The 15,292-nt window shown below is 36.7% G+C and overlaps 1 protein-coding gene across 3 annotated transcripts in view; it reads right to left on the reverse strand.

Moving 5' to 3' along the window:
* RNF170 (ring finger protein 170) overlaps positions 1–15,292 on the reverse strand; it is a 46,566-nt gene that overhangs the window by 25,022 nt on the left and 6,252 nt on the right. For 2 of the 3 annotated variants that reach the window (XM_073902588.1, XM_025886219.2), the window contains exon 2: positions 15,002–15,145. In XM_073902588.1, the coding sequence (XP_073758689.1) occupies positions 15,002–15,138 (137 nt within the window). In that variant the 5' untranslated portion in view covers positions 15,139–15,145. The remainder of the gene's footprint in view (positions 1–15,001; positions 15,146–15,292) is intronic. The other variant, XM_025886222.2, reaches the window with a different exon arrangement.

The raw sequence follows: 15,292 nt of genomic DNA on the forward strand, positions 1-15,292 counted from the left end.
TTACTATGGCTGATGTCAGAGGAATCACTGCCTATGCTCTCTTCTAGAATTTTTATGGTTTCAGGTCTCACATTCAGGTCTTCAATCCATTTGGAGTTTTTGTGTGTAGTGACAGAAAGTGGTCCATTTTCATTCTTTTGCATGCAGCTGTACAGTTTTATCAACACCATTATTAAAGAGACTGTCTTTCCCCCATTATATATTCTTGCCTCCTTTGTTGAAGATTAATTGACCATATAAGCATGGGTCTATTTCTGGGTTTTCTATTCTGTTCCATTGATCTATGTGTGTATTTTTTCTTTTTTAATGAGGCTCCCAGCGTGGAGCCCAACTAAGGGCTTTAACTCACGACCCTGAGCCCAAGGCTTGAGTTGAAATCAAGAGTCAGACACTCCGGGCGCCTAGGTAGCTCAGTTGTTAAGTGTCTGCCTTCAGCTCAGGTCATGATCCCAGGGTCATGGGATCGAGCCCCGCATCAGGCTCCCTGCTCCGCGGGAAGCCTGCTTCTCCTCTCCCACTCCCCCTACCTGTGTTCCTGCTCTCACTGTCTCTGTGAAATAAATAAACAAAATCTTAAAAAAAAAGAGTCAGACACTCAACTGACTAAGCCACCCAGGTGCCACTCTGTGTGTCTATGTTTATGCCGGTATTATACTGTTTTGATTACTACTGCTTTGTAATATAACTTTAAGTCTGGGACTATGATACCTCCAGTTTTGTTTTTCAAGATTGCTTTGGCTATTCGAGGTCTTTCATGGTTCCAAATTTTAGGTTTGTTCTAGTTGTGAAAAAAGCTGTTGGTATTTTCATAGACATTGCATAAATATATAGACTGCTTTTGGTAGTATAGACATTTTAACAATATTTGTTCTTCTAACTCATGAGCATGGAATGTCTTTCCCTTTCTTTGCATTGTCTTAAATTTCTTTCTTCAGTGTTTTATAGTTTTCAGAGTACACGTCTTTCACCTCCTTGGTTAAGTTTATTCCTAGAGGGCGCCTGGGTGGCTCAGTCGGTTAAGCGACTGCCTTCGGCTCAGGTCATGATCCTGGAGTCCCGGGATCGAGTCCCACATCGGGCTCCCTGCTCCGCGGGGAGTCTGCTTCTCCCTCTGACCCTCTTCCCCCTCGTGCTCTCTATCCCTCATTCTCTCTCTAATAAATAAATAAAATCTTAAAAAAAAGTTTATTCCTAGATATTTCATTGTTTTTGGTGCAATTGTAAATGGGACTGTTTCTTAATTTCTCTCTCGCATCATTAGTACTGTATAGGAATGCAACATATTTTTGATTTTGTATCCTGCAACTTTACTGAATTCATTTATCAGTTCTAGTTTTTTGATGGTCTTTAGGGTTTTCTATAGTTTCATGTCATCTGCAAATAGTGACAGTTTTACTTCTTCTTTACAAATCTAGATTCCTTTCATATCTTTTTCTTGTCTGATTGTTGTAGCTATGACTTTCAGTACCATGTTGAATAAAAGTGGTAAGAGTAGACACGCTTGTCTTATTCCAGACCTTAGGGGAAAGCTCTCAGCTTCTCACTACTGCATATGATATTAGTTATGGGTTTCTCATAGACGGCCTTTATTATGTTTAGGTATGTTCCCTCTAACCTACTCTGTTGAAGGCTGTTACCATGAATGGATGTTGTACTTTGTAAAACGCTTTTTCTGTATCTACTGAAATGATTGTATGGTCTTTATCCTCTCTTGTGATGCTGAAATGTTCTTTTCTGAGCCTGTACCCTTGTTTGCACCAACACCTTCCCCTGCCCCCCTTTAAAACACTAAAGGTACCTCTTCTGTTTTGCTAAAGAGCAACGCATAAACCTGGAAGTGAGTCAGAATAGGAAAGGGCACTCAAATTTTTATGGCCCTAAGACTTAAGAGAGGCTGTTGAAATGATCATACGGTTTTTATCCTTCCTCTTATTGATGTGACACATCACAATGATTGTTTTATGAATACTGAACCACATTTACATCCTGGGAATAAATCCCAGTTGATCATGGTGTATGATTTTTTTAATGTATTGTTGGATTCAGTTTGCTAATTTTTTGTTGAGGATCTTTGCATCCACAGTCATGAGAGATATTAGCCTATAGTATTCCTTTTTTGTGGTATCTTTCTCTGGTTTTGATATCAGGGTGATAACTGGCCTCACAGAATAAATTTGGAAGTTTTCCTTCCTCTTGTATTTTTTGTAATAGTTTGAGAAGAATAGGTATTAATTTCTTTAACTGATAGAATTCTCCTGTGAAGCTGTCTGCTCCTGGATGTTTGTTTTTTGGTAGTTTCCTGACTACTGATTCATTTCATTGCTGGTAATCAATCTGTTCAAATTTTCTATTTCTTCCTGCTTTAGTTTTTGTAGGTCACATGTTTCTCGGAACTTATCCATTTTTTCTAGGTTGTCCAATTAGGTTTTCATAATATTGTTATAATCGCTTGTATTTCTATGGTGTTGGTCGTTACTTCTCCTCTTTAGTGATTTTATTTGGATCCTCTCTCAATCTCCTTTTTTTTTAAATGAGTCTTGCCATAAGTTTATCAGTTTTGTTGATATTTTCAAAGAACCAGCTCCTGGTTTCATTGATACGTTCTAGTGGGGTTTTGTTGTGGTGGTGGTTGTTGCTGTTACTTTCTATATCATTTATATCTACTCTTAATTTTTATTATTTTTTTCCCTTTTACTGGGACTGGGTTTTTGCTTGTTCCTCTTTTTCTAGCTCCTTTAGGCATAAGGTTAGGTTGTTTTGAGGTTTTTCTTGCTTCTTGAGGTAGGCCTATATTGCAACAAACTTCTCTCTTAGAACCACTTTTGCTGCATTCCAAAGATTTGGGACTGTTGTGTTTTCATTTTCATTTGTTTCCTTTTAAGTTTTGATTTCTTCTTTGATTTCTTGGTTGACCCATTCATTGTTTAGGAGCATATTATTTAACCTCCATGTATTTGTGTTCTTCCCAGATTTTTTTCTTGTGGTTGATTTCTAGTTTCATAGAATTGTGGCCAGAAAAGATACATGATATGACTTTGATTTTTTTGAATTTGTTGAGGGACTTGTTTTGTGGCCTAATATGTGATCTATTATGGAGAATGTTCCATATACACATTCTGCTGTTTTAGGATAGAATGTTTTGAACATGTCTGTTAAATCACTCTGGCCCAGTAGGTTATTCAAAGCCCGTTTCCTTGTTGAATTTCTATATGGATGATCTGTCCATCGATGTAAGTGGAGGGGTAAAGTCCCCTACTATTATTGTATTACTATCGATTATTTTATGTTTGTTATTAACTGTTTTATGTATGTTATGTATTAACTGTTTTATTCATGTTGGGTGCATTCAATAATCACTTTAAATGTAAATAAACTGAATTCTTGGGGCGCCTAGATGGCTCAGTTGGTTAAGTGTCTATCTTTGGCTCAGGTCATGATCCCAGGGTCCTGGGATCAAGCCCTGCATTGGGCTCCCTGCTCAGCGGGGAGTCTGCTTCTCCATCTCCCTCTGCCCCTCCCCTCTGCTCATGTTCTCTCTCTCTCAAATAAATAAATAAAATCTTAAAAAAAAATTCTCTGATCAAAAGTCATAGGGTGACTGAATGCATAAAAAAAGGAAGATGCCTACCTATGACCCAGCAATTGCACTACTAGGTATTTATCCAAAGGATACAAAAATGCTTATTTGAAGGGGTACATGCACTCCAATGTTTACAGCAGCACTATCAACAAGAGCCAAGGGGCACCGGGGTGGCTCAGTTGGTTAAGCATCTGCCTTCAGCTCAGGTCATGATCCCAGGATCCTGGGATCGAGTCCCGCATCAGGCTCCCTGCTCAGTGGGGAGTCTGCTTCTCCCTCTCCCTCTACCCCCTCCCCTCTGCTCATGCTCTCTCTCCCTCTCCCTCTCTCAAATAAATAAAATCTTAAAAAAAAATAGCCAAATTATGAAAAAGAGCCCAAATTTTATCAACTGATGAATGGATAAAGATGTTTTTTACATTACATATATATATATATATATATGAACAGTATTACTCAGCCATCAAAAAGAATGAAATCTTGGGGCACCTAGGTGGCTCAGTCAGTTAAGCATCTGCCTCTGGCTCAGGTCATGATCTCAGAGTCCTGCAAATGAGCATGGCGTCAGGCTCCCTGCTCAGGTGGGAGTCTGTTTCTCCTTCTTCCTCTGCCCCTCCCCACTGCTCATGCACTCTCTCTCTCTCAAATAAATAAATAAAATCTTAAAAAAAAGAAAATGAGATCTTGCCATTTGCAACAATGTGGATGGAACTAGAGTGTATTATGCTAAGTGAAATAAGTCAGTCAGAGAAAGACAAATATCATGATTTCCCTCATATGTGAGATTTAAGAAACAAAACAGATGAACATGGGAGAAAGGAAGGAAAAATAAACTAAGATAGAAACAGAGAAGGAGGGAAGCCATAAGAGACTCTTAACTGTAGAGAACAGAGGGTTGCTGTAGGGGAGAAGGGTATTGAGATGCACTAAATGGGTGATGGGCATTAAGGAGGGCACTTGTCGGGATGAGCACTGGGTGTTATATGAAGTGATGAATCACTAAATTCTACTCCTGAGACCTCCCCCCCCAAAAAAGCAAGACCCATTGAATGCTAATTAACTTCAGACCAAACACATATGTAAACCAAAAGTGAAGGGATAGAAAAAGACATGTCATGCAAGAGGAAAAAAAAAAAAAGTTGGGATAGCACTACTTATATCATATAAAGTAGACTTTAATAATAGAACAATGATTGTAACACGGGATAAAGAAGGACATTACATAATGAAAAGGATAAATCCAGGAACAAGGTATAACAATTATAAGTGCCCAACATAGGCCCACCTAAATACACAAAGCAATGACTAACAGACATCAAGGGAGAAATTGATAGCAATACAATAATTAACACCTCACTTACATTAATGGATAGATCATCCAGACAGAAAATCAATAAAGAAACAATGGCTTTGAATGACACATTAGACCAGATGGACTTAACAGTTAAGTACAGAACATTCCTTCCAAAAAGAGAATATTCTTTTAAAGTGCACATGGAACATTCTCCAGTATGGATCACACATTAGGTCACAAAATAAGTCGCAATAGATTTAAGAAGATTGAAATCCTATTGAGCAATGTTTCCAATCATAATTACATGAAACTAAATCAATTACAAGAAAAAAAACTGGACACAATACAAGCATGTGGTTGGAAAACAACATGCTACTAGACAACCAACAGGTTAACAAAGAAATCAAAGAGGAAATAAAAGAGAATACCTGGAAACAAATGAAAATAGAAACACAATGGTTCAAAATCTTTGGTACCCAGCAAAAATTGTTTTAAGAGAGACGTTTATAGCAATAGAGACCTGCCTCTAGAAACAAGAAAACTCTCATAAACAATCTAATGTTACCTCTACAGAAACTAGAAAAAGAATGAACAAGAACCAAAGTTAGAAAAAGGAAAGAAATAATAAAGATCAGAGTAGAAATACATGAAATAGAGACTTAACCAAAAAACAGAAAGAAAAGATTAGTGAAACTAACAGCTAGTTCTTTGAAAAGATAAATAAAATTGATAAACCTTAAGCCAGACTCATCAAGAAAAAAAGAGAACTCAAATAAAGAAAATCAGAAATGAAAGAGAAGTTACAGCCAACATTACAGAAATACAAAAGATTGTAAGAAACTACTATAAAAAATTATATGCCAATAAAGTGGATGAACTACAAGTGGATAAATTGCTAGAAATATACAATTTTCCAAGACTGAATCACGAAAATATAGAAAATCTGAACAAACCAGTGACTAATAATGAAATTGAATCAATAATCAAAACACAACCAAGAAAGAAAAGTCCAGGACTTGATGGCTTCACAGGTGAATTCTATGAAACACTTAAAGAAGAGTTAATACTTATCCTTCTCAAACTATTTTAAAAATATAGAAGAGGAAGAAATGCTTCCAAATGTATTCTATGAGGCCATCATTGTCCTGATACCAAAACTAAACAAAGATGCAATTTAAAAAAAAAAAAGGAAATTATAGGCCAATATCCCTGATGAACATAGATGCAAAAATACTCAACAAGATATTAGCAAACCATATTCAACAATACATTAAATGGTTCATTCACTATGATCAAGTGGGATTCATTCCAGGATAATAAGGACAGTTCAATATCCACAATTCAATCAACATGTTACACCACATTAACTAAATAAAGGATAAAAATCATATGATCATCTTAATAGATGCAGAAAAACATCTGATAAAATTCAACATCCATTCATGATAAAAACTTTCAATAAAATGGGTTTAGAGGGCAAATAATAAACATAATAAAGAACATATATTAAAAACCCGCAGCTAATGTCCTAGTCAATGGTGAAAAGTGGAAAGCTTTCCTCTAAGAGCAGGAACAAAATAAGGATGTCCATCCTCGCCACACTACTTACTCAACACGCTACTAAAGTCCTAGTCACAGCAAACAAAAAAAAGAAATGAAATGCATCCAAATTGGTGAAAAAGTAAAATAGTCACGATTTACAGATGACATGATAGTATACATTGAAAACCCTAAAGACTCCACCAAAATATTAGAGTAAATAAATTCAGTAAAGGTGCAGGATACCAAATTAATATACAAAAATCTGCTCCATTTCTATACATTAATAAAGAAATAGCAGAAAGAGAAATTAAGAAAACAATCCCATTTGCAATTGCCTCAAAATGAATAAAATACCTAGGGATAAATTTAACCAAGGAGATTCAAGACCTGTACTTTGAAAACTGTAAGACACCAATGAAATAAACTGAAAACAACAAAACAAGTGGAAAGACATACCACACTCATAGACTGGAAGAATTAACATTGTTAAAATGTCCATACTACCCAAAGCAATCTACAGACTCAATGTAATCCCTATGAAAATACCAACAGCATTTTTGGTGCATGTGTCTCAGTTGGTTAAGCATCTGACTCTTGGTTTCGGCTCAGGTCATGGTCTCATGGGTCATGAGAGCAAGCCCTGCATCAGGCTCTGCACTCAGTGGGGAGTCTGCTTGAAGATTCTCTCCCTCTGCCCCTCCTCCCACTTCGTCTCTGTCTCTCCTTCTCTCTAAAATAAATACATAAATCTTTGAAAAAAGAAAATACCAACAGCATCTCTCACAGAACTAGAACAAATAATCTTAAAATTTGTGTGGAACCACAAAAGACCACCAATAGCCAAAGCACACTTGAGAAAGAACAAAAAAGCTGGAGGTATCACAATACCAGTTTTCAAGATATACTACAAAGCTATAGTAATCAATACAGTATGGTACCGACACAAAAGTAGATACATATGTCAATAGAACAGAGAGCCAGAAATAATCCCATGCTTATATGGCCAATTAATGTATAACAAAGGAAGCAAGAGTATACAATGCAGAAAAAAGACAGTCTCTTCATTAATGGTCTTGGGAAAACTGCACAGCTATATGCAAAATACTGAAACTGGACTTCCGTATACCATACACAAAAGTAAATTCAAAATGGATTAAAGACCTAAATTAGGACCTGAAACCATAAAACTCCTAGAAGAAAACATAGGAAGGATGTATGTATGTACGTATGTATGTATGTATTGGACAACAGTCTTAACAGTATTTTTCTGGATCTGTCTCTGCAAGCAAGGGAGACAAAAGCAAAAATAAACTATTGAGACTGCACCAAACTAAAAAGCTTTTGCACACCAAAGGATACTATCAACAAAGTAATAAGGCAGTCTATTGAATAGAAGAAGATATTTGCAAATGATATATCCACTAAGGGGTTGACATCCAAAATATATAAGGAACTCATATAACTCAGCATCACAACACCCCCAAATAATCTGATTAATAAATGGTGAAAGGACCTGAATGACATTTTACCAAAGAAAACATCCAGATGGTCAACAGACACCTGAAAAGATGCTCAGTGTCGCTAATCATCAGGGAAATGCACATCAAAACTACAACGAGTTATTACCTCACACCTATCTGAATAACTATTATCAAAAAGTCAAGAAATAACAAGTGTTGCCCGAATGTGGAGAAAGGCAAATCTTTGTGCACTAATGGTGGGAATGTATATTGGTGGAAAATCAAATGGCAGTTTTAATTTTTAAAAAATTAAAAATAGAAATATCATATAATCTAGTTAATTCCTCTTCTGGGGAATTACCCAAAGAAAACAAAAACACCAATTCAAAAAGATATATGCACCCCTATATTTGTTGCAGCATTATTTACAATAGCCAAGATATGGAAACGACCTAAGTGTCCTTTGATAGATGAACTGTTAAGAAGATGTGATATATGTACACAATGGAATATTACTCAGCATAAGAAAGAATGAAATCTAAGAGGGGTAGAGAATGAAATCTCGCCATTCATGACATCGATGGACCTAGTTGGTATTACGTTAAGTGAAATAAGTCAGAGAAAGACAAAAACACCATATGATTTTACTTATATCTGGAATCTAAAAAACAAATGAGCAAACAAACAAAAAAACAAACAGAAGCAGACTCATAAATACAGAAAACAAACCGATGGTTATAAGAGGGGAAGGGGATGGGCAAAATAGGTGAAAGGGATTAAGAGGTACAAACTCTCCTTTATAAAATAAATAAATCACAAAGATGTTAAGTACAGCATAGGAAATACAGTGAATAATAATGTAATTTAATATGTTGACAGATAACTAACCTCACTTACTGTGGTAAGCATTTGATAAGGCATATAATTTTCGAATTACCATGTTGTATACCTAAAACTAATGTTGTATGTCAACTACAATTAAAAATAAAAATTAGGAAAAAAAATCTACTCTAAAAAAAAAGAGAGAAGAAAAAACCCAACCTAAAATTTATGTTATTTCAATGGACCCCCAAATAGCTAAAACAATCTTGAAAAAGAGCAATGTTGTAGGACACACACTTTCTGATTTCAAAACTTACTACAAATCTATAGTAATCAAAATGGTATAAAGGGCAAACATATATACCAATGGAATAGAACACAGAGTCCAGAAATAAACTCAAATAAATGGTCAAGTTATTTCTGGTAAGGATGCCAAGACCCTTCAATGGGGGAAGAGTGGTCTTTTGAACAAATGCTACTGGGAAAACTGGATATCCACATGCAAAAGAATGAAGAAGGACCCTTACTTCCTACCACATACAAAAATTAACTCAAAATCAATCAAAGACCTAAACTTAAGAGCTAAAACTACAAAAATTTTAGAAGAAAACATAGGGGAAAATCTTCGTGACCTTAGATTTGGCAATGATTCCTTAAATATGACACCAACAACATAGCAACAAAAGAAAAAATAAATTGGACTTTATCAAAGTTAGAAACTTTGTGCATTAAAGGACACTACAAAGAGAGTAAAAAGACAACTCACAGAAGAAAACATCTGTAAATCAGTTGATAAGTGACTAATACCAGAATATATAAAGAACTCTCATAACTTTTGTTGTCAACTATACTTCAATGAAAAAAAAACTCTCACATGGGCACCTGGCTGGCTCAGTCCGCAGAGCAAGAGACTCTTGATCTCAGGGTCTTGAGTTCAAGCCCCACATTGGGTGTAGAGCCTACTAAAAAAACAAGCAAAAACTCTCATAATTCGAAAATAGAAAGCAAACACCCCAACTCAAAGATGGGCTAAGAACTCAAATAGACTTCTTCAAAGAAGACATACATATTGTCAGTAAGCATATGAAATGATCACATTCATTCATCATGAAATGCAAATCAAAACTCCACTGAGAGGGGCGCCTGGGTGGCTCAGCCCGTCAAGCGGCTGACTCTTGATTTCGGATCAGGTCATGATCTTGGGGTCCTGGGATCTGGCCTGCCCTCAGTGGGGAGTCTGCTTCTGGATTCTCTCTCCCTATTGCCCCTCCCCCTGCTTTCATGCATGCACGCTCTCTCTCTATAATAAATAAATCTTAAAGAAAAAAAACCTCCAATAAGATACTACCTCACACCCATTTGGATGACAATTATAAAAAAATAGAAAGTAGCAAGTGTTGGCAAAGATACAGAAAAGTTGGAACCCCTGTGCACTGCAGGTGGGAATGTAAAATGGGCCAGCTGCTATGAAAAACAGTTTCCTCAAGAAGTTAAAAACAGAATTACCATATGATCCAGCAATTCCAATTCAAAGTGGGTATTTGTACACCAATGTTCACTGTCGTATCATTCCTAATAGCCAAAAGGTGGAACAACTCAAATGTCCATCAAAAACAAATGGATAAATAAAATGTGGTATATACATACAGTGGAATATTATTTAGCTATAAGAAGGAATGCTATTCTGATACATGCTAGAATGTAGACAGACCTTGAAAGCATTATGCTAAGTGAAATAAGCCAGACACGAATGGACAAATATGATTCCATTTTATGAGGTACACAAAATTGACTAATTCACTGAGATAAATGGAAGGAGGGGGAATGGGAAGCTATTGTTTAATTGGTATAGTTTCTGTGTATTGTGTAAGACTGATGAATTACAATTGCCTTTTTAAATATAAAACTTTTGGTTTGGGGGCACCTGGGTGGCTCAGTCGTTAAGCATCTGCCTTTGGCTCAGGTCATGGTCCCAGGACCCTGGGATCGAGCCCTGCATCCGGCTCTCTGCTCAGTGAGGAGCCTGCTTCTCCCTCTCCCTCTGCCTATTGCTCTGCCTACTTGCGCTCTCTGTCAAATAAATAAATGAAATCTTAAAAAAGAAAACAAAAAAAAAACTTTCAGTTTGGGCTTCATATCTTTCCAGTCTGTGGGGAAAACACTTTTATTATACAAGTAATAAATATCCATAGCAGGAAAATTAGAAAAATAAAAGAAAAAAATTTTAAATAAAATTAATTTTATCAAAAATAATTTTTAAACAGTATGGTTTACTTGACTTATGGTTTTGTGATGTGTCTTTCAATCATCAGTTCTCACTCAACAATTTATCATGGATACTTCCACACGATAAAGATATCTGCGTCTCATTCTTTTTTTTAAAATTTTTTTATTAAATTGAATGGGAGATAAAGTAGGATAAATGGAGGCAGGTTATAAATAGGTATATACATCAGAGTTCATTCAGTTAATATTTATTGAATGCTGGGGTGCCTGGGTGGCTCAGATGGTTAAGCGTCTGCCTTCGGCTCAGGTCATGATCCCAGGGTCCTGGGACCAAGCCCCACATCGGGCTCCTGGCTCAGCAGGGAGTCTGCTTCTCCCTCTCCCTCTGCCTCTCCCACTGCTCATGCTCTCTCTCTCTCTCTGAATCTCTGTCTCAAATGAATAAATAAAATCTTTAAGAAAAATTAAAAAAAAATATTTACTGAATGCTTACTGTGTGCCAGGCCCTCTAGGCTCTGAGGATATATCCACGAACAAACCAGATAAAAATTTCTCCCCCTGTGGAGTTCACACGAGATCTATCTCATTCTTAATAAAGAGCAGATACTCATGCCTAGTCATGACTCATTTTTTAAACAGCTTTATTGAAATATAATTCACATATCACACAATTTACCCATTCAAAATTTACAATTCAATGGTTTTTAGCATATTCACACATATATGTAACCAGCACAATTTTAGAATATTTCCATTAACTCAAAAGGAAACTCTGTACCCCTTAGCTATAATTCCCTATATCCTGATCTTCCACTCTAGTCCACTAATCTGCTTCCTGTCTCTACAGAGTTCCCTACTTTGGACATTCATATGAACAGACTCATATATGTGGCCTTATCTGACTTACTTCACTTAGCATAATGTTTTAAAGTTTCATCTATGATGTAGCATGTGTCAGTATGTTATTCTTTTTTATTGCTGAAAAATATTCCATTCTGTGTATATGTCACATTTGTTTATCCATTCATTTGTTGATGGATATTTGGGCTGTTTCCACTTTTTGGCTGTTATTAATAATGCTGCCACGAACATTCTTGTATAAGTGTTTTTTTTTTTTGTTTGGTTTGATTTTTTTAGAGAGGATGGGGGGAGGGACAGAGGGAGAGGGTGAAGAGAATCTTAAGCAGGTTCCACACCCAGCATGGAACCTGATGCGAGGCTCAATCTCACAAGCCTGAGATCATGACCTGAGCCGAAATCAAGAGTTAGACAACTGACTGAGCCACCCAGGAACCCCTCTTATACGAGTTTTTGTGTGGAGATGTGTTTCCATTTCTCATGGGTGTATATATATATACACCTAGGAGTGAAACTGCTACATTACATGGTAACTCTATATTTCATCATTTGAGGAACTGAGAGTTTTCCAAAGAGGTTGTATCATTTTAGATCTCCACTATCAGTGTGTGAGGATTCCAATCTTCTCACATCCTCAACAACTATCATTATTTGACTTTTTGATTGGAACCATTCTGGTGGTATGAAATTGTATCTTACTGTGATTTTGATTTGCATTTCTCTGATGATTAACAATGTCAAGCATAGTTATGTTCCTATTGGCCATTTGCATATCTTCTTTGAAGGAATGTGTATTCACATTCTTTGGCTATTAATTGCATTATTTGGCTTTTTATTACTGAGTTCTGAGGTCCTTATATATTCTAGATACATGTGCTGTATAGATAGGGGTGCCCGGGTTGGCTCAGTTGGTTAAATGTCCAACCCCATCTCAGCTCAGGTCTTGATCTCGGGGTTATGAGTTCAAACCCCATGCTGGGTGTGGAACCTACTTAAAAACAAAAAACAAGTACTGTATAGATATATGATTTGAAATATTTTCTCCCATTCTACAGGTTGCCTTTTCATTTTTTTGTTGTTGTTGTTTTGTTTTAAAGATTTTTACTTTATTTCACAGAGAGAGAGAGAGAGAGAGAGCACAAGCAGGGGAATGGGCAGAGGGAGAAGCAGACACCCACTGAGCAGGGAGGCCGATGTGAGGCTTGATCCCAGGATCCTGAGATCATGACCTGAGTGGAAGGCAGATGCTTAACCAACTGGGCCACCCAGGGTGCCCCTGCCTTTTCATTTTCTTGATGATGTCCTTTGAAGCATGCAAGTTGGAATTTTTAATATATTTTATTTATTTATTTGAGAGAGACAGAGACAGTGAGAGAGAGCACAGGTGGGAAGGAGCAGGAGAAGCAGACTCCCCACTGAGCAGGGAGCCCGATGTGGGGCTCCATCCCAGGATCCTGGGAGCATGACCTGAGCTGAAGCAGATGCTTAATGACTAAGCCACCCAGGTGCATGCAAGTTGGGAATTTTGATGAAGTCCAGTTTATCTATTTTTTTCTTTCGTTGTTCATATTTTGGGTCATATCTAAGAATTTTTATGTTTAAAAATCTTTTCTATAATTTTATAGCAAGCTCATACTATTTGTAATTTTTGAAATTAATCTTTTTTGTATTTTATACTTTTTTCTATTTCTGTTTTCAATGATACATACATATATGTAAAATTTTATTTATCTCCATGTGTTAACACTTAAATTTCTAGTTTATATCCTAGTCTCTACGTAACGATATATAAACACCTGAAGCCTTTAATATTATTCCTGATTCTAAAACAGTAGTTTTAACTTTAATCTTAATTCCCTCCATTCTGTCCAACTTTTTTTTTGCCTGTTTTTCTAGTTAAAGAGTGAAAATATCTTGTACTTATTATCTATATCACCTACAAATTGAGGGATTCAATTATGAAAATTACATTTTTAAACTATGATACTTCCATATAAAATATTAATATTTTATTCAAAATATGGTATTTCAATTTTATCTCATGAGACCGCTGATGACAAGAACATATATCATAGCATTTAGACCCTAATGAAAAATAAAATACCTTAGTAAATATACAATTGATGTGAGAAACAAAGGCCGAAGAAAAAATTAAATTCCCTACTGCCCACAGCTCATTGACAAGTCCTTGAAACAGGTAGAGAGTGACCTTCCTCTAGGAACTCAGCTGCCTCAGTGTTGACACTTTGCGAAGGGCAAAAGGCAATCTTAGCTTAACATTATCCTGACCCCACAGGGTCCTGCAAGTCTACTTTAACATATAAAAATCTGCCTCCGGCTCGGGTCATGATCCTAGGGTTCTGGGATCGGGCCCCGCATCGGGCATCGGACTCCCTGCTCCGTGGGAAGCCTGCTTCTCCCTCTCCGGCTCCCCCTGCTTGTGTTCCCTCTCTCGCTGTGTCTCTCTCTGTCAAATAAACAAAATCTTTAAAAAAAAAAAAAAATTCCTTTGGAAACTTCCTTTATCTCTACCCCCAACCCCACCCCAAGATATATGTTAGCAATCATCCTCCGCGAATATGGCCCACTGATATATATCTGAAGGGTCTCATGACTAACATTTTATTAGACAGTAATAAATGACTTTTTCCTAACAATATTTAGCCCCCTCAAGTTCCTGGAAACCTTGCTTCCAAAATTCCTTAGAGGGGCGCCTGGGTGGCTCAGTCAGTTAAGTGTCTGACTCTTGGTTTCAGTTCAGGTCAGGATCTCAGGATCTTGAGATTGAGACCCGTGTAAGGCTCCGCATTCAGCGGGGATTCTGCTTCTCTCCTTCTCCCTCTGTCCCTGGCCACCCCCCCACCTTTCTCTAAAATAAATAAATCTTAAAAAAGAAAATTCTTTAGAGACTTATGCTATCCCTAACCCCTCCCAGCTTGAAAGTATATCATCAGTCACCCGTCCCAACCCCAGTGCAGCTCTTTCTGCCCACAGATCCTGTCCCCATTCTTTAATAAAACCTCCTTTTTGCACTGAAGACATCTCAAGAATTTTTTCTTGGCTGTAGGCTCCAAACTCCAACATTTCCACATCACAGTTATTGAGCTCTATTACTCACTCACTTTTTTAAATGAAGTATTAAAAATTACTAGAAGTAGTCAGAAAGCAGTGGCCCTTGAAAATATACATTATTTCAATTCTTTTGTCCTTTAGTCTCACCTGAAAAGTGCATATACCAGGGTAGCAATCAAAGCGAAACTGACCACAACTGCCACAAGCACTTGGTCACTTACTCCTTCTATGACTGAATCATCATCCAATTTCAAACTTTGAACTTCACCTTGATATTTGGCCATTCCAAGTCTAAAAGATAAATAAACAAAGGTTACAAATGACACAGTGAAAATAAGATATACTAATCAAAACCACATAAACACACTAACTTCTAATGTATATTATTTTTTTAAAGCACCCACTTAAGGAAAGTTGCATTAAGTACAACTCTAGTGG

Source organism: Callorhinus ursinus, unplaced genomic scaffold (genome assembly GCF_003265705.2).
Source record: "Callorhinus ursinus isolate GAN/ISIS: 27379988/994484 unplaced genomic scaffold, GSC_fseal_2.0 scaffold17, whole genome shotgun sequence".
Taxonomy (NCBI): Eukaryota; Metazoa; Chordata; class Mammalia; order Carnivora; family Otariidae; genus Callorhinus; species Callorhinus ursinus.